This window comes from Furipterus horrens, unplaced genomic scaffold (assembly GCF_987537825.1).
Source record: "Furipterus horrens unplaced genomic scaffold, mFurHor1.1.pri manual_scaffold_6, whole genome shotgun sequence".
In the NCBI taxonomy this organism is placed as follows: Eukaryota; Metazoa; Chordata; class Mammalia; order Chiroptera; family Furipteridae; genus Furipterus; species Furipterus horrens.
In genome coordinates, this window is record NW_028327176.1 from 95599992 (window position 1) to 95622489 (window position 22498).

The 22498-nt window shown below is 47.9% G+C and overlaps 1 protein-coding gene across 7 annotated transcripts in view; it reads right to left on the reverse strand.

The window, feature by feature from the left end:
* Positions 1 to 22498, reverse strand: part of TRERF1 (transcriptional regulating factor 1) — a 202343-nt gene that overhangs the window by 25277 nt on the left and 154568 nt on the right. For 4 of the 7 annotated variants that reach the window (XM_090282414.1, XM_090282413.1, XM_090282410.1 and 1 more), the window contains exons 5-12: positions 11730 to 13403; positions 10014 to 10060; positions 9001 to 9151; positions 7488 to 7781; positions 3877 to 4267; positions 3165 to 3231; positions 1779 to 1918; positions 1560 to 1663 (exon numbers count right to left, since the gene is read on the reverse strand). In XM_090282414.1, the coding sequence (XP_090138540.1) occupies positions 1560 to 1663; positions 1779 to 1918; positions 3165 to 3231; positions 3877 to 4267; positions 7488 to 7781; positions 9001 to 9151; positions 10014 to 10060; positions 11730 to 13145 (2610 nt within the window). In that variant the 5' untranslated portion in view covers positions 13146 to 13403. The remainder of the gene's footprint in view (positions 1 to 1559; positions 1664 to 1778; positions 1919 to 3164; positions 3232 to 3876; positions 4268 to 7487; positions 7782 to 9000; positions 9152 to 10013; positions 10061 to 11729; positions 13404 to 22498) is intronic. The other 3 variants (XM_090282417.1, XM_090282416.1, XM_090282415.1) reach the window with 2 other exon arrangements.

Below are 22498 nucleotides of genomic sequence, written 5' to 3' on the forward strand. Positions count from 1 at the left end.
GAGTCAATAATGGGTCTGTATGTCCAGAGACCATCTACCTAATGGGGCAAAGGGGCTGGCACGAGAAGGAAAACCAGAGGGAGACTCCCCTAATTAGGGATCCTTTTCTGGTCAGCACCCAACAGGGCTCTAACTGTTCCCCAGCCCATGCTTGCAGTCAGCTGGTCATACCCAAGACCCCACTCCTTCCTCAGTGAGGGCCCCAGCCTCAGAGAGGTGGTAGAACCTCCTCTGAATGGAGGCTGACTCTCTGGGGAAGGATTCTGAGGAAGTGTGTGGATGACTTGTAATTGTTTTTTCATGAAAATCTCAAGTTTCATTACAACTGAACATCAACAGCTATACTAATGATAACTGTACTAGACACTATCCTCACAGAACCTTGTTGATCTTTTAAAGAAAATGCTGCGGGTAGAGTTGAGCAGTGGGTGGTTTACAGGTAGCGAATCTTGTGCTCCAAGTGTGATCCACAGACCAGCAGTAGAGGTATCCCTGGGAGTGAGCTGGAAAGGCAGAACCTTGGGCCCTACCTCTAGAACTGCTGAATAAGACCCTGCACTTTTTGAAATAAAATATTTTATTTACTTATTTTTAGAGAGGGGGAAGGGATGGAGAAAGAGAGAAAAACATCAGTTGGATGCCTCTAGCACACCCCTAATTAGGGACCTGGCCCACAACCCAGGCATGTGCCCTGACTGGGAATCGAACCGGCGACCTTTCAGTTCTCAGGCTGGCACTCAATCCAGTGAGCTACACCAGTCAGGGCAAGATCCTGCATTTTAACAAGATTCTCTGAGTGATTTGTGCACGTAAAAAGTTTGAGAAATGTTGCTCTTCAAAATTAATCTGAAAGGGTTAAGGGGAATTCTCTAACATTCTAGAGAATAATCAATAACCTCATGAGAAAGTAGTATTGGGACATTTGCTTACTTTCACATTTCTATGAAATCAAAAAAGCAGGAAGCTAGATTTGGTACAAGAATCATGTATTTACTAAAGGGGAAATTGAGGTTAGTGCTTGAGTGATCCTTCCAGGAGCCCAGATGGAGCAGGCAAATTGGTCAGCTCTGATTCTGGGAGGATGGCACCAAGGTTTTGGTTTGACCCAAGAACTGTGTCAAAAGTGGAAGAATGAAGCAAGCACTGCCTTTTGTTAAAGGAGAAAATGGTTCTATGAACATTAACTCTGGCTGATCTCCATAATGGGGAAGAATAATCAGCACAGTATGATAGACTATTTTAGGCTAAGACGTGTCTCAGTTAAGACCTATCTCCACCACTGGAGAGGTTTTATGATGTAAAATGAAGAAGTGATGAAAAAAATTCTAATTTCCCAAGACAGAGGTGCCCATAATTATTACTCAGATGTGTAAACAGAAGTCCCACTGGAGGTTTCCCTGCATGCTTTTAAATCCTGACTTACCGAGATACGTGAATGGTCACCATCTTATGAATTTGTTGTATGGTGCATGGGACAACACAGAATCTTGGGAAAGTACTTTTCAGAATTCTGACATGAAGAATATAAACTATGAAGACTACTTTCTATGGTTCCTTACCATCACATCACCTTTGGCCTCGAAGAGACAGTGCAAAGCAAATTCAGAATTGGTCCCTCCACCTGGCAATGCACTTGAACAGCACAAATTCAGGAGATGCTCCACTGTGGGGAACAAGAAGCCACTGCATCAGAGAGCTAAGTATCACAGAAAAACACTCAAATCCTAAAGCCAGAGATCCCTGTGAGAATTAAGCCTTCCCCGCCCATATGCCAATACCTCTTTGTTGTAGGTCATGGTTTTCCAACTCTGGCCAGGGTTTCCAGACTAGTGTGGCCTTGTGTGTGTCCTGGGCCACAGCAGAGACATCCTGGAGTTCTGGGATCTCAGCTTGGAATCTCAGGCCAATGTTGATGCGCCTTTAATGACAAGAAGGAAAACAACAGTTTGGTCTTCAATTGAGGCCAAGGGCAACTGTCATGGACTTGAAAAAGAAGGAAACCAGTTCCTTCTGCAAGAAGAATGCAGGGGCATTTCCTCACAGGGAGATCCTAAGATTCCAGGCACGGCCTTTCACTGGGACAAGGAACAGCTTTAAGATGGGGAGAGATGCTGCAGGGAGCAAGGGAGAAGTCAGCCTGGGGCTTCATCGCTCTCTATGACTCAGAGAGGGAGGGTGCTAATTCCAAGGGTATAGCTGTCCAGAGCGTAGCTGGTGATACCATTTAACCAGGAATAATGGGATAAATACAAAGTGCTTATTTCATTTTTTGTCTCTTTCAGACCACTTTCAAATAAATCATCTCATTTGAACCTATCAAAGATCAGTGATGTAATCAAGGCAGTGATAATTATTTTCATCTAATAGATGAATTAATTAGCCCTGGCCGGTAGGCTGGGTTGGTTAGAGCATCGTCCCACGGGTTTAATTTCTGGTTGGAGAGCATACAAAACAACTAATCAGTGTTTCTTCCTCACATCAATATTTCTGTTTCTCTCTCTTCCTCTTTCTCTAAAAGCAATGAAAAAATGTCCTTTGGTGAGGATTAAAAAAAAAAATGATGAATTAACTAAAGCCTAAAAAGATTAATTTGATTAAGATCAAGTAGAACAATGGTGCTGGAACTCAGGTTTTCTGATTCCTGACTTAATCTATTCACCACTCTACCACAGGGCCTCTTTTCTGTGCTTATCCATGAAAATAAGCACCTTTCCCTTCCATTATAGCTGCACCACCCACTCACTACTCAACAAGCCTATTTGGAGGAATGGCCAAGAATTTTAAGGAGGCGATGGGGGAAGCAAGGACATTTGGAAGAAGCCTTGTAGAGAGCTGGGCACCCTGAGAGAGATGCCTCAAAATCCCTGGGGATGTAGAAGCACCTGACCACAACCCAACTGCCCCATTGAGCCGGAGCTCCAGGGGAGGTTCTCTGAGCCCAGGGCTTCATGCTTTACTAGCATTTAGTCTTTGGCAAAGGTCTCGAAACATTGGCAATTACATTGAAAGAATAGTTCTCAAGAAGTATCAAGATCCTACAATTTCTACAACTTTTCCTGCAGTGGGCACTCTGACCCCAGACGTTCTAACTCCACTTTTCAAAGCTTCTCATCCCTTTCCTCAGTTGCGGTTTCTGTTCTAAAAAACAATTGGCTTTTCCTTACGGTTCAACATCAATGGTCTGCTCTCCAGGCCCAGGGGTGACTGTCACATTGTTGCCATCGATGCTGTCTGAAGGACAAAAACCAGAAGTCACTGGTCAACAGGGAAACTAAAGCAAATAACAGTTACTGACACAGTCATAATAGGGCCCTCTCCTACCCGGCCCATGCCAGTTCCTCTCAATAGTCTCCAAGGAGCTGGATGGAGTGTGGTGCTCACTGGCTCAGGGGGTTACTCATTCTCACACAGGGCAAGGGAAGGCAGCTGCCCTGCTCTGGTCTGCTCAGCTGTGTTGTTTCTGTGCAACTGTTCTTGCTCCAGAAAAAGATCCTGGCCACAGGCCTCTCCATCATTGATTTTTATACGTATTGCTACAATGTGGACATCACACTTAGTCCTACTTAGACATCTACTTAGTACATTTCTATTTGGGGTGTTTTATACGATTGTCCCAAGCAGTCTTATTTAGTGCATGCACACCTCACCTGTCCCCTCATCCCAGAGGTTGTCATGATCAACCTCAGTGTCTGCCACCCCAGCTAGACTGGGATTCCCTGAAAGTCAGTCTTCTATGCTTCTGCAAGTATTTCTAGCACCTAGTACAGTGTCTGGTACAAAGGTTTGGGGCATGAAAGTGAGACCTCCCAGGGCAAAGCCCAGCACAGGTGGGGGGAAACCCCCGGGGTCCCTGAGGAGGAGCAGGGGGTGACTCACTGGAGCGACACAGCAGAACGCGTGGCGTGGGCGTCAGGGGTGTGAGGGGCAGCTGGGGGTGCGCGCCGGGGCCCTGCCCCGCCAGGAGGACATTGCTGAACAGCCCCGAACCCTGGCGCACCGGGCTCAGCATGGGCGGGGGCGTGTAGGCGGGCAGCTCGTGGGCGGGGTCCAGGAGCAGGTGGTCCCCTAGGACTCGTGGGGAGCGCAGCTGGCTCTGGTAGAGGGTGGCGCCCGAGTAGGAGGAGGCGGGGTTGGGGTTGTAGGAGGGCGGGGGTGGGATGAAGAGCGGCTCAGGCCGGTGCCGGAACTTCTTCTTCTCCTTCTCCGGCACGGTCTTGAGTGACTCCTCAGCTTTGGCCACGCCAGGCTGATGCTTCCGGGGAATTTCCTGCAACAGGGGTGAACGATCCAATTCAAATGCTTTCCCTACAGATGGATTTCACAGGTTGAGGGAGGGGAATTTCTCTTCAGACGGGGACCCCTTTCTACGTGTTCGACTCCAGGATCCTCTTAAAAAAAACAGCCACATCACGTTGCAGACAAGGCAAGTTCAGGTGGTGGCTTGACAAGGAGAGAGCTTTGGTTTTGGAGGAAATCCCTAACGTCTGGAGAGAGATGGGGTGGTAGGAGTAGTGGGTGGGTAAGAATAAATTCGCGTTCTTTATTGTTTATCGCTGCATTCCCATCTAATGTGTGGAATCCAGTCGAGTGGGCCCTGTAATTCCCTGTTGCTCCCTGAGGGCAGACTTTGGGGACAGATAACACATGTTCTGAGAAGGGGACAGAGAAATCCATTTAGGGAAGCTGGGCGGAGGCTGCGGGGCAGGGAGTGGGGGTCAGGCGTAGCCGAGGCTCTCGGGACCAGTGACGCACCCTGGGCTCTCCTTCGAGGTAACTCTGGGGGGAAGGGAGCGCCATCTGTGATCTTTAAGGCCCATGTCACGTACTCTCCTAAAAATGGATCTGGTTCACCTCCCCTTCGGCTCCCCTCGCTACTGCTCCCAGCCCTGGGGGCTCCTCCGTAGCAAGCCCAGCTCCTACGCCGGCTTCCTGTCAGCGGGGCTAGTTTGTTCTATGGCAGCGCAGTGAAGCCTAGTCTGAAGTCTGCCACACGGATATACGTATAGAGTCATAAGTAAACATATGCATGAAAATAGATGAGCAGGGCATGCCAAAGCCGAACAGACTTAGGTTGTGTGCCAGCCTCAACCCAGAAAAACCACGAGCTGGGTGTGGCTGGGTGAAGGCTGGGAGGGACGGCGGAGATATACCTGCAGGAAGGCTCTGGGCAGCCTGTGGTACCCTCCCCGGCCCTGCAGGCTAGCGCCTGTCCCAGCTGCAGGCCCTGGCAATCCCTGAGCCCAGGGCAGTGCCTGAGTGGAAGGCAGCAGGGGCTGATGGGAAGGGCTGGTTCGGCCATGTGACCAACTGCCTCCAGGTCATGTGACCTGCCCCAGGGGGGCCGTTCTGGCTGCATCGCCCTGGTTCTCCTCGGCCTTCACTGCCTCCTGGGGCCCTCTCGGCCACTGGGGGGCAGTCTAGGGAAGCAGGGAGGTGGGGCACAGGGCCCCTAGGCTCCCAGCTCATCCTCAGGGGGCTCTTCTTGGGCCAGAGCGCCCGCAACCCGCCTCCTCTCCCCGGTGCAGGCTCTGCACGGCCCGACATGGAGGCAGAGAGAGGGGCTGAGTAAAACGAGGAGAGGTTGACCATGACGGTGGGGGAGCAACCCTGAAACTTTACACCCTGTCCCATGGTAACTAATGGGGCCATCTGGGCACGTGCAGTCCGTCGCAGGTGACTTCAATCCTGACCAGAATCCACACCTCCGATCACAGCGCTGAAGGCCCCTTTTGGGCTCCTCTACTTGAGCCTTTGGTCCCGTTCTCCAGGCGAGGCCCGGGACTCTGGGCCGGGGAAGCCATGGAGAAGGGTCAGGCCTCGATGTCTATCGAGAGGAAGCATTTACACGGTTCCACCCCACCAAGCTATTTGGACTCTGGAAGCAGGACGACACACAAAGAGGTTTCAGAAGCTCTCCAGTGAGTCCACTCCCTGAAGGTCAGGGGGGGAAACTGAGGCTCTGAAAGGGGGAGAGGCTCAGCCGCCTGCATCCCAGATGGCTAGAGGCAGAGTTGGGACTAGAACTCAGGGCTCCTCCCTGGACATTTTAATTTCTTTATATCACATGTCAGGGCCTTGCTCACATTTACTCAGTCCCGCCTACACGCTCATCTCCTCACGTACAGTGTCTTTCTTACCTTTTCTACAAAGCCAAGTTCATCTCTGCCTTCAAAACCCTGCTCAGAACTCCCCTCATGACGATCTGAGCAAACTCGCACCAAAGTCCGTTGCCTCTCCCTAGTCCCTAATCACTCTCTAGCTACGCAGGTATATTCCCCTCCAGCTACACCCAGGACTTCCCTTTTTCTCATCTGCGCTGGTCTCTATCTCGCTGTCTCAAGCTGGGGCAGGTGTGCTGCCTGGGGACTCTGACCCTGTGACTAGGAACCTAACTCTCTCCTCCCTCAAGCCGAGCGTTCTCTAAAGGTAGAAAGAGTGCCTCTCCCACCAAATCAGCAACTTCCCTGGGCACAGAGGGAGCCTGGCTATGTCATTTCATCTCTCTGCCTGTTGCTGGCCTGTAGTCCTGCCAGCTACGAGACTCTTCACCCCAGCATCCTCCATCCGTCTCTTCTGAGGCTTTGATACTACAGAGAACCAAAAAGGCTCTCTCTGGACTTTACTTGTTCTTGTTATTATCCTTCATACCCTTATTCTGGCCAACCCCACCCTCATGTCTCCTGAAATCCCAGTTGTTCTCTGTTCTCCAAGGACAAATACAACCCAGCAACCACTTGTAGGGAGGGGACAAATCTGATGTTGTCAACTACATGGGTTACAGACTACCTGGGGAGAGAAGAAGGGAGAGAGACAAGTTGAGAGAGAGAGATCTCTGCTCCAGTGCCAAGCTGAGCTGCTTGGATGAAGCACTAGAAAATTGAGAAAGCGAACTTAACAGTGAGTGAGGAAACACAAATCTCTTTGCTTTCCTGAGGTTGGGGGTGGGGGTGGGGCTTCCTCTCAGTGGAATTTTCTTCGGGAACCATAGCAAATTAGGTCTTCCAAAGGTATTTATATAGGTATGATACTGATAATGTTAAGCATCTGGTAAGAATGACCATCAGAATGGATGCCAGGGCTATAGCCTGAAGGCCCTGCCCTGCCATCTTTGGTTGCTGGATTTGGGGAGGTCTGGAGCTCCTGGGGGAGGGGTCAGGGCCCTGGGCAATAGTTATTTATTATCTGGGACAGTACTTGCATATTTTAATAACTGTGGTTACCAGCCGAGTTATCTCCCATTTCAATCTAGGAACACTTTTGGGTCTCTTAGATTCTAACCCAGACCATTAGCCTGATAGAATAACAGGTGTTCCCAGGTGTTGGGCAGTGTGGGCAGGGATGCAATTCCCGAGGTGGCCTTGGGGGCTCAGTCCTAGAGACCAACCCGTGTCTGAGCTCAGCCAGTGACCCCGGAAGATCTGTCCCCATCTCCAAGAAAGCAAAGGGATAGTCCCACCCCAGACATGAGGGGCAGAGCAGCAACTCACAGCAGGCGTGCAGGGGACAGCCCCTTGGGGTGAGTGTGGGGGAGAGAGGGTCATCCTCACGAGTACGGGCATCTCGTCGTCCGACATCGAGCTGGCTGGCTTGTCTCTGGCAGAGGGGGCGGCAACGACGCTGTTGGCGAAGCTCTTAGAACTGGGCTTGGGCACGAGAAGCTTGACAGGGACAGACACGGGCATGACCATAGGCGTGAGGCTTTCTGCCTCAGGAGGGAGCTGCGGTGGCAGTGGAGGCGGCAGTGGCTGGGGCTGCGGTGGCGGGGCCTTCTCTCCTTCCTCCTACACAGACAATAAAGGCTTTGATCCCGGGCTGCGAGCAGCTCTCACAGGGGAATGCACTCTGCTTTTCCTAAAAGGGTCCAGGACATCATGCACAGGAGATAAAGGACCCCTGCAGGGTGGTTTCCTTCCTGCAGCCCTGAGTGCCTCAGCTTAGGTGGTGCCAGTTGGCTGTGAACAAGGCCATGCACTCTATGTTTTACATTTAAAAAATCTCAACCATGTATCACTGTATATTAAAACATATATGAATCTTGGCCGGTGTTGCTCAGTGGATTGAGCACTGGTCTGAGAACCAAAGGGTCACAGGTTCGACTCCCAGTCAGGGCACATGCCTTGGTTGCGGGCCAAGTCCCCGGTTGGGGGTGTGTGATGTTTCTCTCCCTCTCTTTCTCCCTCCCTTCACCTCTCTCTAATAATAAATAAATAAAATCTTTTTAAAAATATGAAAATAATTATTTTGTGGTTGACATTTAAAGGAAAGGATATGGCCTTGTCATCAGGCCAAGAAAAAGCTCTTGTGTAGGATCTTTTAATTCTCTGTTTACTCATCTGTTCAATGGAAGACAAAGCTTTTATCTGGCATGGTCAGGAGATGAAGTGACCTGGGTAATTCAAATTTTGGTAAACAGGGAGTTAATTCCATAGACTTAAACTAATATCAACAACATTCAAAGAATAGAGAAAATTCTTTGAATTTTAATTAACTCTCGAAGTGCATGGATAGAGTTCACAACATGGATATCCTACCTGGATAATCCTGACGGTATTCAAAGATCTAGATGCTAGAGTCTAACACTAGTGCTCTGGTGAATAGAAGACACTGCCTTACAGCCTGATGGTCACGTGCTGGCCTTCACCTACAGATACAGAAGGTCCAAGTGACCTTGGTCTTGGCTGCTTCAGGCAGCACAAGTTAAAAGTAATATTACACCATGTTTTCTTGGCTGTCTGCTCCAGGAGGTAGGGAAGCTGGTATTCTTAAAAGGATTTCTAGCACTTCTGTTTTTTGACCCTTGATCATGAGACCAGCAGAAGTGGGGACTGTTTGACCTGACTGGCTCCCAGTGCCAAAGCTTAAGCATCCCTGTTAGGAAAGGACTGTGCCTACTCAGCTGTGTGCATGGGGCTCACGTCACTCTGTCTGATGGCAGCAAAGCAAAGCAAGCAGCACATGGCCTGGGTAGAACAGGCAGGGTGGGGGCTGGCTCCAGCTAACCTGTTTGAGGCTGGGGGAGGCCCTCATGCCCCCATGAGACCGCATGTGGCCATTCAGGGCAGGCAGGCTCTTGAACTCCTTCAGGCAGATGGAGCACGTCAGCTTGTTCTTGGCATCAATCTGCTCCCCAAACATTCCTTTTGGTTGGCTGCTGCTCCAGGGTAGGGCCAAATGGAGAAGACACGTAAGTTGAGGAAGGGGAACAGTGATTTATCTCAAGACCTCACACCCTACAACGAACTCATTTTATTCATTGGTGCTCCACTGTCCATGGCCCCAACCATAGCCCCCTGCTACCCTCCAGAGAACTAATTCCAATGTACGAATGGAAACTGAGGCTCAAGAGTGGGAAAGGGCTTATTCAAAGTCATGCAAGAGTTGAACAAAATGTCTTTCTTCGTTCTAGGCCTTCAGGTGCTAGGTTTTCCCACCTACAGCTTATTAACTTTCTAGGGTCAGCTTGGGCATACTTCTTCCAGAACCTTCCCTTAGAGACATGTGTCTATGTCCTCTGGTTCAACTTCAAACTGCACGTTTTAGCACTTTATCAGGTTCTGAATAAGACTTTAATTATTTACCATGCCCACAAGGGGAGGAAACATGTCTGAACTATTCAGTGTATCATTCTCAAAGCTTAGCTCCATGTCTGGCACACAGTAGGTACTCAGTAAATACTCACCGACTGAATGAATGGACAGTGGCCAGAACAGAGGCTTTGCTGCTTACTTGATTGAGCTATGTGAGCCTCAGTTTTCACATTTGTAAAATAATAATAATAGCTAACAATGAGTGAATGCTCACTATATCTAGGCACATGGTCCTCATACCCACCCTTACCGGGTTACTTGATTATACATAATATAGGGTGCCTAGCACACTGTAAGTGCTCAAACACAAGAGCTACTATTATTACTCCCATAAACTTCTTTGAGGAACTGACTTTGAATTTGGAAATGAATCCTGAGAGGCAACGCAGGAAAACCTCCCAGTCTCCCAGAATACCATCATCCTACCTTGACTCAGGGGACCCTGGCTGGGCTCTGCCATCAGGTAGGTGCATCTAATTTTGAACCATGCAGGACACCGAAAGAAAGAAGAAAGAGAAAAAAGTGTGTTTTTGACGGGAGGCCTCCTTGAGCCAGGGCACCTTGGGGCTGCACCTGCCGGACTCTGCCTGACATTGACTGCTCACACCTGCTCACGTGCATGCTCCTGCACACCTGAGGCTGTTTTCCCTTGACTGCTCCCTAACCTGGGACCACAACTCACCCTACGATCTGCCACCAGCCACAAGTCCAGCAGGACTCAATCCCCTACTGGCTCTTTCCTGTTCTCCCAGTCCACCCACTCTGTGCACAGATAGTCCCCATTCTGGTGGGAGACACAGAACAGAGCTGTATGAAACAGCATCATGCCAGGAGACCTCCTGGTGAAATTCTTTTCTAGCCTTGACCATGTCGTCTTATATCACAAAGGCTTTCAGTTATTACTGGACCTGAGCCCCTAACAAAACAGAATTGAGAAGAGTTCATCTCTGGCCTTCAACCTCCATCAGAGGCCTCTTTCCATCTAACCTGGTCCTATTCAAGGTCCTCTCCTCCCCAACCACATTGTCATATGAGTGTAGCACTTGGTATATGCCAATGCATGATCAGTATCCAGCACATGGTAGGCTCTTTTGTGGTCAAATACATCTGGGAAACAAGTAAGGTTTAATAACTGTGGCCTACAGACTAAATCTGGCTGATGGACATGTTTTGTTTGGCTAGACTGTTTTTAAAAATCCTGACTAAGGCCCTGGCTGCTGTGGCTCAGTGGATTGGGTGTCAGTCTGCGAACCAAAGGGTCATCCATTTGATTTCCAGTCAGGGCACATGTCTGGGTTGAGGGCCAGGACCCCAGTTGGGGGTGCACGAGAGGCAACCACACATTGTTGTTTCTTTCCCTCTCTCCATCCCTTCCCCCTTCTCTAAAAATAAATAAATAAAATCTTAAAAAAAAAAAAAAAAAAGTCCTGACTAAGAATGCCACTAGAAGGGGCATCTGCTCTCCAGGCCACCACAGTCACCACCACTCTCTATTGTCTCATCCCAGGACATTTCATGTATTCACTTTACCTTCCTGGATCCTGCGGGCAGCTAAGGTTTTCATTTCCACAGCTACATGCGGTATTCCCTTTGGGAGCATCACAGTGCACATTGGTATTTTAAAGGCACTGAGAAGCCCTGTGCCATTGCAACATGTTTTACATTAAGAACCCCCAAATTTATTTATCCACAGAACCCAACCCACCCCCCAGCAATATCCATTAAACCATCTATGGAACTCTTGTCCTGAGTAATATAATTTGAAAAAAATGCTATTATAATGTCTCCTCAAATGAGGAACCATTTCACAGGGTATACCCTGGGGATAGAGACCCACACAGTGCCCAGGACACTTGACTCAAGGCCTTAATCATTACATACATCATTCAGGACCTAATGTGGTGTTCTGGTCATTTTATTAGTGAGATTAGAAGTTCTGTGGGCAAAGGACTGAGTCAAAATTGATTCAGCATTCCAAGTGCCTGACATAGACTATGTCTGGCACATGTAGGTTAAGGTTTGTGGAATGAATAAAGAACAAAAGGGTTGAAGGGGTTGGAGAGAGGACTGGGCACTGCATAAACTCAGCCCTTTCTGGCTCTGTAGCTGAGACACCAGGAGAAACTTTCACTGGGAGAATACCTGGGACCACAGGGCACTGGGAGACAGCTGCTGGTGCTGAGGCCCCACGTTGTTGAGGTGGATCCCACTGGGGGACATGAGTGGCCGATGGGGAAGGGCACCACTGATCCTGTTCAGGTCCAAGCCTGATGGGTCTCCCATTCCTGTATCAGAAGGCCCCAGGTCCCCGTGGGAGCTCTGCATGGCCTGGGCCGGCCTGTCACTTGGATAAGTCTTGGGCTGACTGTCCTCACGCTGCTGGTGCTGGGACAGGTGGCTCTGCTGGTAGAGCGGGTGGCTGTAGGGCTGCTGGGGTTCCTGGTAGTAGTACTGGGGCATGGAACCCAGCTGAATCAGCTGCATGGTGTGCGCCTGCTCCGGGGTGTACTGGTGGGGGTCCCTGTGATAAGAAGGGGACTGCAGGTGCATCTGTTGCTGCTGCTGCTCTTGCAAGTGCTGCATCATGGGCGGGGACTGGTAATACTGAGGTATCTGCATCGAACCCTGCCGCTGCTGCAGTTGCTGCTGCTGCTGCTGAAGCTGTGGCAGGCGGATCTGCGGCTGCGGCTGCATTTCTTGCATGGGCATGCGCTGCTGCCCAGCTTGCTGCTGCTGCTGCGATGGGTAATACTGGTGTTGCTGCATCTGTTGCATGTGCTGGGACAGCATCTGTGGGCCCTGCAGTGGCTGTCCTCCCTGCACTGGCATCTGAGCCAGTGGCTGCTGGTAGTCATAACACAGGTGCCCTTGACTAGGGTGCTGCCCGACCTGAAGAGCTGGTTTGGACAGCCCACTAGTGAAGCCAGGGTGAGGCTGCTGGGGCACCTGCTGGTAGCGGGCAGGGACGGATGGTGCTGGGGGCTCCATGGGTTTCTGGGACAGCAGCTGGCGGAGGGCACTGTCGGGGGTTCCATCCATCACTGCCGACTGGGTGTGCAGCACCTGGGCCATATTGTTGACCTGGATCCGCAGGTTTTGGTTGGCAAACACCTGGGTGAAAGAATCTAGCTTGTGCAGGACACCGCTGGTGAGCTTCTGGGTCCGGATCTCGCTGGCCTGGGAGTAGGTGTACTGGTAGCCATCGGTGGGTTCAGCCTGGGCTGGTGCCCCCCACATCATGTTTGAGTTGGTCAGGTTACCACGTAGCTGGACATGGTTTCCAGGCCCTGCATGACCACCCCACCCTCCCTGCCTTGAAGTATCCACTTGACCTAGGTTTTTGGAGCCAATAGGCAAGCCTAGACCATCCCGAGTATCTTGAGGGAAGTGGGGGGAAATGGGTGAGGCCTGAGGGGCATCCATTCCTGCCCCTGTGACTGTATTCCCATAGTTGTGGTTCAGCCCACCATGGACACCAAGTGGTGGCTGTTGGTAGAAAAGATTCTCACCACTGTGGGCCACCACGTGGTTGGTCTTGTACAGTTGCTGATCTCCCATGGTGCCTGCCTTGGTGGTGAATGTCCAGCCACAAAATCATAAAAAAAGGTCAGTGAAACAAATCCAAAAGGACTGAAACCCTGAGAAGGTGAGAGAAAGCGTCCGCACTACTCCACGGCTGACATGTCTGTGAATGTGGTTGGAGCCAAGTGTTCCTGCTGGCCTGTACCACTCATGAGCAGAATGGGGAATTTTACATCCGCACCCAGGCTGGGGTACGGACCAAACACCACCGTGGTGAAGAGATGCCGCTCACACCTGCAAGACAGATGCAAAGAACAGGAAAGGATTTACCAGTGAGCAATTATACCTGCCATGACCAGTTATAGAAACAAATACAAACAAGAGACTCAATTAGACAGTCAGTGTCAGGCACACCACGCTTGTTGCACCGATTTTGCACATCTTGACCCTCACTTTCAAGCCATTCATTATCCAATGGCTCATTAGTTCACTGATTTGTTCATTCATTGTTTTTCTCACTGATTAATTCCATCCATTCTTCTGGGACCCTGCACTATTCCAGGACTTGTGGGAGATATGAAGAAGTTTAAGACATTCATTGATCAACTTATCTGCTCAACAAATACTTATTAGACACCTACGAAAGGTAAGGCACAATGCTAGGAAATCATTAAGGCATGGGCTAGCTCTTGAGGAGCTAAACGTTAGAAAAGGTAATGGGTCTGTGAATAAGTACAATACAAGGAGGAAAGAGATGCATGTAATAAAAAGATAAAAATCACAGTATGGGATCTCATAGACTGTAGACCATATTTCCAGCAGAACAGAATTGGAGACAGTTTCAATGAGGAGTGCTGTACTTGTTAGTCTGTCCATTAGGTCCGCATAGCTACCTGCTTCTTTGTGGTCCCTGCTCAGGGAAACATATGTGCACAGGGCTGACCACCTGGCCAGAGAACTCTGATGTGGCTTGGCAGACACACATACAAAAATAGGCTGGGCCAATAAGATTTCCTCTCTTAGAAACACAAACTAGGAAATTTGGAGAGATTGATCTCATCTGGTTTGAGCCCTAATAGATACTTCCATGGAATTCAAACTGGGGTATGCAAGCCCTTGGGAGTACACAAAGACTGTCCAAGCACTACACACACATTCAGAGTTTTAACAGAAGCAATTTCCAGATCCTCAACTTCCATAGAAACTCTTTTCTAGAACTGACGGGTGATAGGGGTGTGGGTTGTCCTTTTACACCTGCTGTTTCACAACAGCATTCCTCCCTTACAAAAGAAAGGCAAACCTCTTACTCATTCCAGTCCAAATCTTACCTGGGTTTACTGCCCCAGGGATTAAACTCCTGGCCACTACACAAGAGGACACTTAGAAAATTGAGAAAGCCAGCAACTCTAATAAATGTGCAGTAAATCGTTTTTAATTTTTTTGCATGGTGGGGGGTTCCTGATTTTTTTGTTTTTTTATCCTCACTCAAGGATATTTTTTTCCACTGCTTTTAGAGAGAGAGGATGGGAGAAAGGAAAACATCGATGTGAGGGAGAAACATCAATCAGTTGCTTCCCATACACACCACGATCGGGGGTTGAGCCTGCAAACTTTTGGTGCATGGGATGACGCTCCAACCAACTGAGCAATCTGACCAGGACTCCAATTTTTTTTTTTTTTAATTAGGAAGGTCAAACAGAAGTAATTAAAATGAAATTGTTAATGATCACTATGTGATTTTTGGCGTATAACTCAGAAGCTAATCAAGAACTGACTGACCCTGCTTTAACAAAACTTTTATTTCTGTGTACTAGTTCATGTGAAGGTTTTCAGTGCATACAAATGAAAAATGGAAAGACAGTTGATGCCGATCCTTGTCTCATGTCTCATACAATAAATAATATTCTTCCTCGGATAAATAAACAAATGAAAGAAATAACCCAGTACCAGCAAGATTCTATTTCTGGACCTGGGTGTGCTCACTATGTGAAAACTCAAACTGTACACTCCAACTTGGTCACATAAAAGTACATATCTGTGTGTCAATTTAAAAAATTATTTTATGTCATCACAGTCTAACAACCCCTCTTATTGCTTTGTCCAGCTCAGGCCCTTCTTCCATTATGCTGGTCCCTCTGCCTGGAATGTTCTTTAATTCTCTCCTCACTTGGGCGAAGGCTGCACGTTCTTCAAGTATGACCCTAATTATCGCCTCTAAAAAAATGTTCTTGCCCCCAGAATCTACTGCAATCCCTGTTCCATGCGCTTCTGTTAGTATTTAACACAATTAAATTCAAAATATTTGTGGAATAAAAATATTATTTAAAAACATCATCCAGCATCACCATCTCACTAAGATGCATTTTCAATATAATTTTAGTTTTTCTGCTTGTCATTTATCCAAATTAGTAATATAATCGTGTTGTTTTGATCAATTGCACACTATTAATAATTGTAATGATAACTCGAACCAGAACAAAATTTTAATACTTAGAGCTTTATGATTTCAGGAAATTAAAAATCTTTTAACTTCATATAAAATTGTTACAGAGAAATATGATAGGGAAGCAAATGAAAGAGTTTTAGGCATAAAAATATATTTCATATATTACAGTAGGATAAAATTCCATGGGGAAAGTGAAACAGAAATAAAATTTCAAGGAGAAAAAGGAACACTTAGTATTAACGAAGAGCAAGTTCATGCATTTTTAAAATGGGTGATGGTAGGTATCAGATTGCTATGGTGTTTAGATTCTACTAGATAAATTTAAAACAATGATGTAATGGTTTTACTTAAAGATAACAATGTTTATAATAGACTAGGAATTGCATATTCTACAAATGTATGATAAAAGTGTAGATGTAAGCTTAGAAGTGTGTGAGAGGTACATAGTTTTACAAAATCCTTTTACGGTGGCTTTTAAGCAGCAAACTTCGCAGACCACGACAGTATCCCCCCCAGCGGAAGGTGAGCCTGAGTTGGTCTCTGACCCTTTCTGAACAACAAAGAAGTAGATGGACACGCTTTGAGTGAGGGTTCCGGTTTGGTGAAACGAAGGGAGGATGAAGGGAAGTGGTGGGAAGTTACGCGTGAGCTGTGAGTGGCCACTGAAGGCTTCTGGGTGCGAGGGCCCTGAGTTTCGGGAGCAGGGGAACCAACTCCCCTCATGCTCACCTCCGGTCCATATCACTTAGGAGCTTCACCCAGATCTGTTCATCAGAAGCTGTGTTTTATCAAGAACCCCAATCTTCTTGTGTATACATTAAAATTTGAGTAGCAATGGGTTAGCAGGCCCTTGCTGCATCCAGGTCAGACATAACTGAGACTTGAACTTGGATAATGGTCAGCAGGAAGAGACGGAGAAATGAAAGAAACATCCCCCACGTTGCCAGTGGGAAGTGACTGTCCTTCCTCCAAGTGCCCTGCCCTTCAGGGGCTGATGACCCAGTCTAAGGGGACACCCATTCCTTTTCTCACACACGCTCTCTCCCTTTACATCCTCACACACCACACATAACTTGCTGGCACCCAGTGACGAACCCCATTCAGAGGGGCTGAGGTCCTGATCAGCTCCCTACACCACGTCCCTACTTCCATGTTCAAAGGCAAACTCACCATCATCTCCTCCAAAATGGACGCTCATCCAAAGTCTCGCCCTGGACTCCGTTCTCTCCCTTAACTGACCACTACAATCTATCAATTCACCTCCTCATATTTTCTTTTTTTTTTAACATATATATTTTTTAAGATTTTATTTATTTATTTTTAGAGAGAGGGGAAGGGAGGGAGGGAAACAAGTGTGAGAGAAACATTGCTCAGTTGCCTGCCTCTTGCACGCCCCCAACTGGGGACCTGACCCCCAATCCAGGCATGTCCCCTGATCAGGAATCAAACTGGTGACCTTTCAGTTTGCAGGAGGACGCCCAACCCACTGAACCACACTATTCAGGGCCCATATTTTCTTAACTCCACCCATTTTTCTCCAGTTCCAGTACTATCATCCTAGTCCAAGATATACTGAATCTATCTTCTGGACTATTTCAACAGCCTTCCAACTAGTCTCCCTGCTTTCAGTCTTGTCCAGCCTCCAGAGAGCAGCAACAGAATGAACTTTTCAAAATATGACTCTGATCCCATCATGCAACTCTTTAAAGCCCATTCATGGCATCCTAGCTCTCCCAGGTCAAAAGTCAAAATCATTAACAAGGCTGACAGGGCTCTAGAAAGTTTGTCCCCCGCCGCCCCCATGATGAACCCCTCTTCTGTTCTTTACTAACTTCCCATCCCTTGCCCCGAGCCATTCTGGTCTTCTCTCAGTTCCTTGAACCTCTGAGGCTGCCTTCCACCATAGGAATTTTGCACATGCTGGTCCCCCCAAATTTTTAGAGCTTTCCCTTCTCCCCCCTTTATCTAGCTAAGTCCTGGGCATCCTTCAGATCTCAGCTCAAACTATACCCTTTCAGAAAGTCTACCTTGATCCCCTAACCATCAAGTCTGCATCAGGGGCCTTTCTTATATGTTCTAATAAAACCACCTTCCTTTCCTTCGACCACTCTTCTCAGTGTGTAATTAATTGTGCTCCCACCAGGGCAATATTTGATTAGTGGATCTTTCTGTTCTATGATCCTGTTCCCAAGTCCAGCACACTGTAGTCCCTCCAATAAGGAGGGGTCATATTTCTTGAATGAATGAATCAATGAATAAAAAAATAAGATGATGATCAAGTGTCCCAATGAACTGATACAGGTAGAAGAAAAAGACACTTGAGTGGATGTTAAGTTCTCATGGAGAATAGTTAGATGTCATCTTGGTCCTGATGGACAAATGGGGCTTACAGAGGTGAGAGCACCAGGAATAATACGATAGACGAAGGAAGAGCATGCACAAAGGCGGGGAGTCAGGTGCAGGGATCCAGGCTGAGGCACCACGTCCTTGTCAGGAACTCACCAATGACCAGGATGAATTTGTAAAGTAAGGATAAATTGTGGGAGTCTTATAATGATGTCCAGCAGGGTTGTCCTGTGGGCATTGGGCCCGGTAATTTCAGAATGCCCTGCCAGGGGCTTAAACTTTGCCACTTAAGCTTTCTCGAAAGTCTCACAACAAAGTCACCTCCTCCAGGGAGAATAACTTGTTGAAACTCACCAGACTCTGACCACACTCTGATTTCATGCCCCTTCTCCTGTCCCTGTGGGTGAAATGGAAACTGGATAACTTTACTTCTGTTGGCATGTCTGCTCTGTTAAGTGTTCCCAAACTGCTGGCCAAGGGGGATTACTTCGTGTTCTGAGCTTCAGGAAATACTCTTCATTCATTGATATATTCAGAACTGGAAGGGTAGTTTATTTACATGCAAAGAACCCTAGGAAGTCAGAGGTGAGTTCCCAAAGCATGGTTCCTGGGCCAGCAGAAGCAGCATCACCTGGGAATTAGTTATAAATGCTAATTCTTGGGCTCTACCCGGATGCACTAAATCAGCAACTTGGGGGGTGGGGCCCCGCAGTCTGTGTTTTAATGAGCCCTACGGTTGAGTCCGGTGCCCTTCCAAGTTGAACACTGCCTTAGAGGTCCTCTAGTCTCCCCACATTACAGATGAAGAAACTGAGCCCCAGAGATGTATCTGCTGGGCCTAGAACAGTGCTTGGCTCACGGTAGTGGACAATCAAGAACCATATGTTAAATGAAAAAGAGAGAAAAGAACCTCCCTAGAAAGACATTAAGGAGGTAATGGCAAAACTATGTGTTATTTACTTATTATTAAATTTATATATTTTTTGAATAGGTACCATATTCACTCAAAATTCAAAAGGCATAAAGGAGTATACAAAGGAGTGAAAATTAGCCCAAATAAATGCTTAAAAATAAAGTGAAAAGTTAGAGCAAATTTTAAAAATAAGGGTATATGCAATAAGTCTTCCTCCTACCCATCCCCAGACACCCATCCCCGCTCCTGGGACATACATGCTCATATAATAATGCTTATACAAACCTTCATTCCCACTCCTTTTAGACAGTTCAGCATCTTGTCAGAAGGCTATTTTAAACACAGCATTTAAAACCTGGAGACTTCTTGGCTAATTAGTCAATCTCATAGAACTATTATTAATACCTGCTCAGGATTCACATCTTTATTATTTTTCTAATAAGGTAATTGTTTTTGCTCATTGTGTACATTTCCTATTGGGTAATTGGCACCAGGAGCTTTTTCGTTCGTGAAGTAACAGAACTACTACTTCCATATTTCTTTGGTCTCAATTCCTCCCTTAGAGCAAAACTCTGGGATTCTGGAGTAGTTACAATAAGTAAATGCCTGCTCACAAGCTGAGGGGCCCTATGCTCCCCCTGAAGCCTGATAGTCACAGGACCTGCTTCTATACCCATCTACCCTCTAGCTGTCTAGTCATTCCAAGGTAGGGACAGCATCCTGCCCATCTTGTGTTGCCAGTGAGTAGGACACAGCAGATGCTCAATAAACACTCACTGAGCGGAAATGCTGAGCCAGGCAAAAGAGACCCAGAGCAGGCACTTCACCCCTAGGTTTCCATGCTATTGACATGGCCAAGGCCTAGTATGTATTACTTTCTGTTGCAGGCAGTGCGCCAAAGTGCACAGACTTCCAGCACAGAGGTTTTCTGTACAGGGCCAGCTAGTGAGTAGTTTCAGCTTTGCAGGCCGTCCGAGCTCTGTCATGACTCTGTGCTGGTACTGAGAAAGCAGCCACAGACAGAATGTAAATGAATGGGCGTGGCTGTGTTCCAATACAACTTTATTTATGGACACAGAAATTTGAATTTTACATAATTTTCTCATGTCAAGAAATATTATAATTTCTTCTCTTGATTTTCCTTCATCCATTAAAGAAATGTGAAAACACTTTTTAGCTCACAGGCTGTACAAGAGCAGGCATGGGATGGATTTGGTCAGACCCAGCTTTCTATCCCCTGTTCCAGTGCATCGAAGTCCCTCTGCCCTCCCTCTGCACACCCAGGAGCACCAGGAGACGGAGCACAGGCTGCTGCTGTAGGAGGAGACTTCAAAAGAACCATACTCTGAACCAGAAAGAGAGGATGTTGACTTTGGTCAAGGTCTCGGCAGGACTTGTTTGCTTACAATTTGTAAGGGGTAACACCCTGCTCTGGCCAGACCACCACCGCTTGTTTGAAGAAGAAAAATCAAAATGATTTTCCTTTTTCTGACACTGGGCCATCAGTCAGAGACTGTATACACAATTCCTCAAATGACTTGGCTTAGGTTTTAGTCCAGCCTTCCTCGTAGGTCTGTCAAAAGACTTGAACTTGGATTCCCCTGGGAGTCGTTTAACTCCAGCTCTCTTCCCAACTCCCAAAAGAAGGGAGAAGCCAAGGCACTTCTCTAGGACATGGATTCACACAGATCATGGTCTCCTTTAGAGCAATGATGTTGTTCTAAATGCTTTGTGATCAGTCTTCTGAATAAAGCCAGTGGCTATTTTATAATCCAGTAACTCTATTATCATAGCCCTGGCTGGTTTGGCTCAGTGGATTGAGCGTCGGCCTGCGAGCTAAGTGTTGCTGGTTCGATCTTCCAGTCAGGGCACATCAGAGAAGGAAAACTCTGACTCCAAAAAACCTCCGCTGCCTTGCGGCATACCTCTTCAGGGGAAAGGCTAAGGGAGTAAACCCCGACAGAAAATCCGGAGCCGGAGTCCCTAAGGCGGTTTGACGTTGTAGTCATCACCGGCAACTCCTGCGGCGCACCTGAAGCCAAGCTGTATTGACTCCGTCTTTCCCTTGGATCCTTCAGCTGCGAAGAGAGGGGGGGTCTGCTGCTTGGGCAACAGCAGACCCTCCATATCACCCTGCCCAGGCTCTGTAGCTTCAGCTTCACTGGAGAGGACACTCCAGCGTCATCGCAAGATGTCGATTCAACACGGGAGGAGACAGATACCGTGTCACTCCCGAGTTGGACTGCACAGCCATTCTCGGCAGTGCAGATAGACTCTTAAGAAGCTACACCATCGTCTCTTGAGACGGACGGCTGCCGACGACGACGAACTCTATTATCATGCCGGAGTTCTGCCAATGATAGCAATTGGCACCAAAGTCTTCCTCTGTGCAGAGACTGGCTGACTCTTGTTCCTCATGGCCCCACTGCTCCCTGTAGCGGGTATCATGCTGACTCTCAGTTGTGGGGGGACTTTCAAGGCTTCCTTTGAACAGCAACGGACATTTGTTTCTCCAACCTTCTGTCTCAACCTGTGGCACAGCCCAAGAACCTTCAAAATGGGGGGTTTGGATGTTTCTTCCTGAGCACTCTGCCTTATCAATAAATGAAGATGGAGCTACTTCTGTTTCTAGTGGTAAGTTCCTCACTGTCACTGTGCTCTCCTATGGCTAGCAGTAATTCTCTACCCAGGAATTAACATCATCCTCCTAGGTAACTGCCACATGCTGCTCCTTCTCTTCCTCCCTAGCTGGCATGGAGGATGTGGAGAGATAGGAGTGAGTCGTAGGAATCTCGGGTGGCTTCCTGGAGGAGGCAGCCATGGTCTGAGTAGGCTTTATTGATATATTCCTGGATACAAATTTTCAAACCACCCCCTTCTACAAATGAAATGGCTGGGATGGGGTAGGGAGATCCGGAATATGGGCACTGACTTTGTGACTGCAGTGTGGTGAGCCGGGCACCAGAGAGCTAGAGGCTGTCAAGAGGTCTGCAGACAGAAGGCAAGGCAGGAGGCACCTGAACAATTCACACATGAGTTCTTGAGTGACCCAAACCCTGGCTACTTCATAATCACAAGTTTCTCCTGAGGAGGAGTTGCTAGGAGAATTTCAGAATTGATCCACAACCATACCAAAGATCTAATTTGTGCCAGATTTGACCAGGTCATGGCTGCTGGCCTCACAGTCTGGAGACCAGCATCTGTGCCCTGTCTTGTCTTTCATACAAACTCACACCGGGGACCTATTGTGACAGGACTCTGCTAAGGGAGATAAAAACCTGCAATCCTGTCTTTAAACTCACAGTCTTGTGGGCAGAGGCAGGACTTCCTAAAGATTCCAAGACATTTCACAAGGAAGAGGTAGAAAAGGGCCTCAAAGAGGGTTGAGTTCTCTCCAGCCAAGGACCAGGATGCACAGTGGGCAGACCCTCGTTATCGGGGACTCAGGGAAGGTCTCAGAAGCATGCCAGCTTGAGGCGACTAAGCCTGGGCCTACAGGGAGGATTCTCCACTCCTGTCCCCGAGGATTGGGGCTCAGGCCTTATGAATCATCCCTTGGGACTTTGGCCAAAGAAAGGATGTCCATCCCTGACGTTGTCCTGGGCAGGGCAGGGCAGGGCTGGGCAGGGCCAGGCTGGGCTGAAAGAATGTGAGATTTCTCCCAAGTTGCTCTGACAAAGCTCC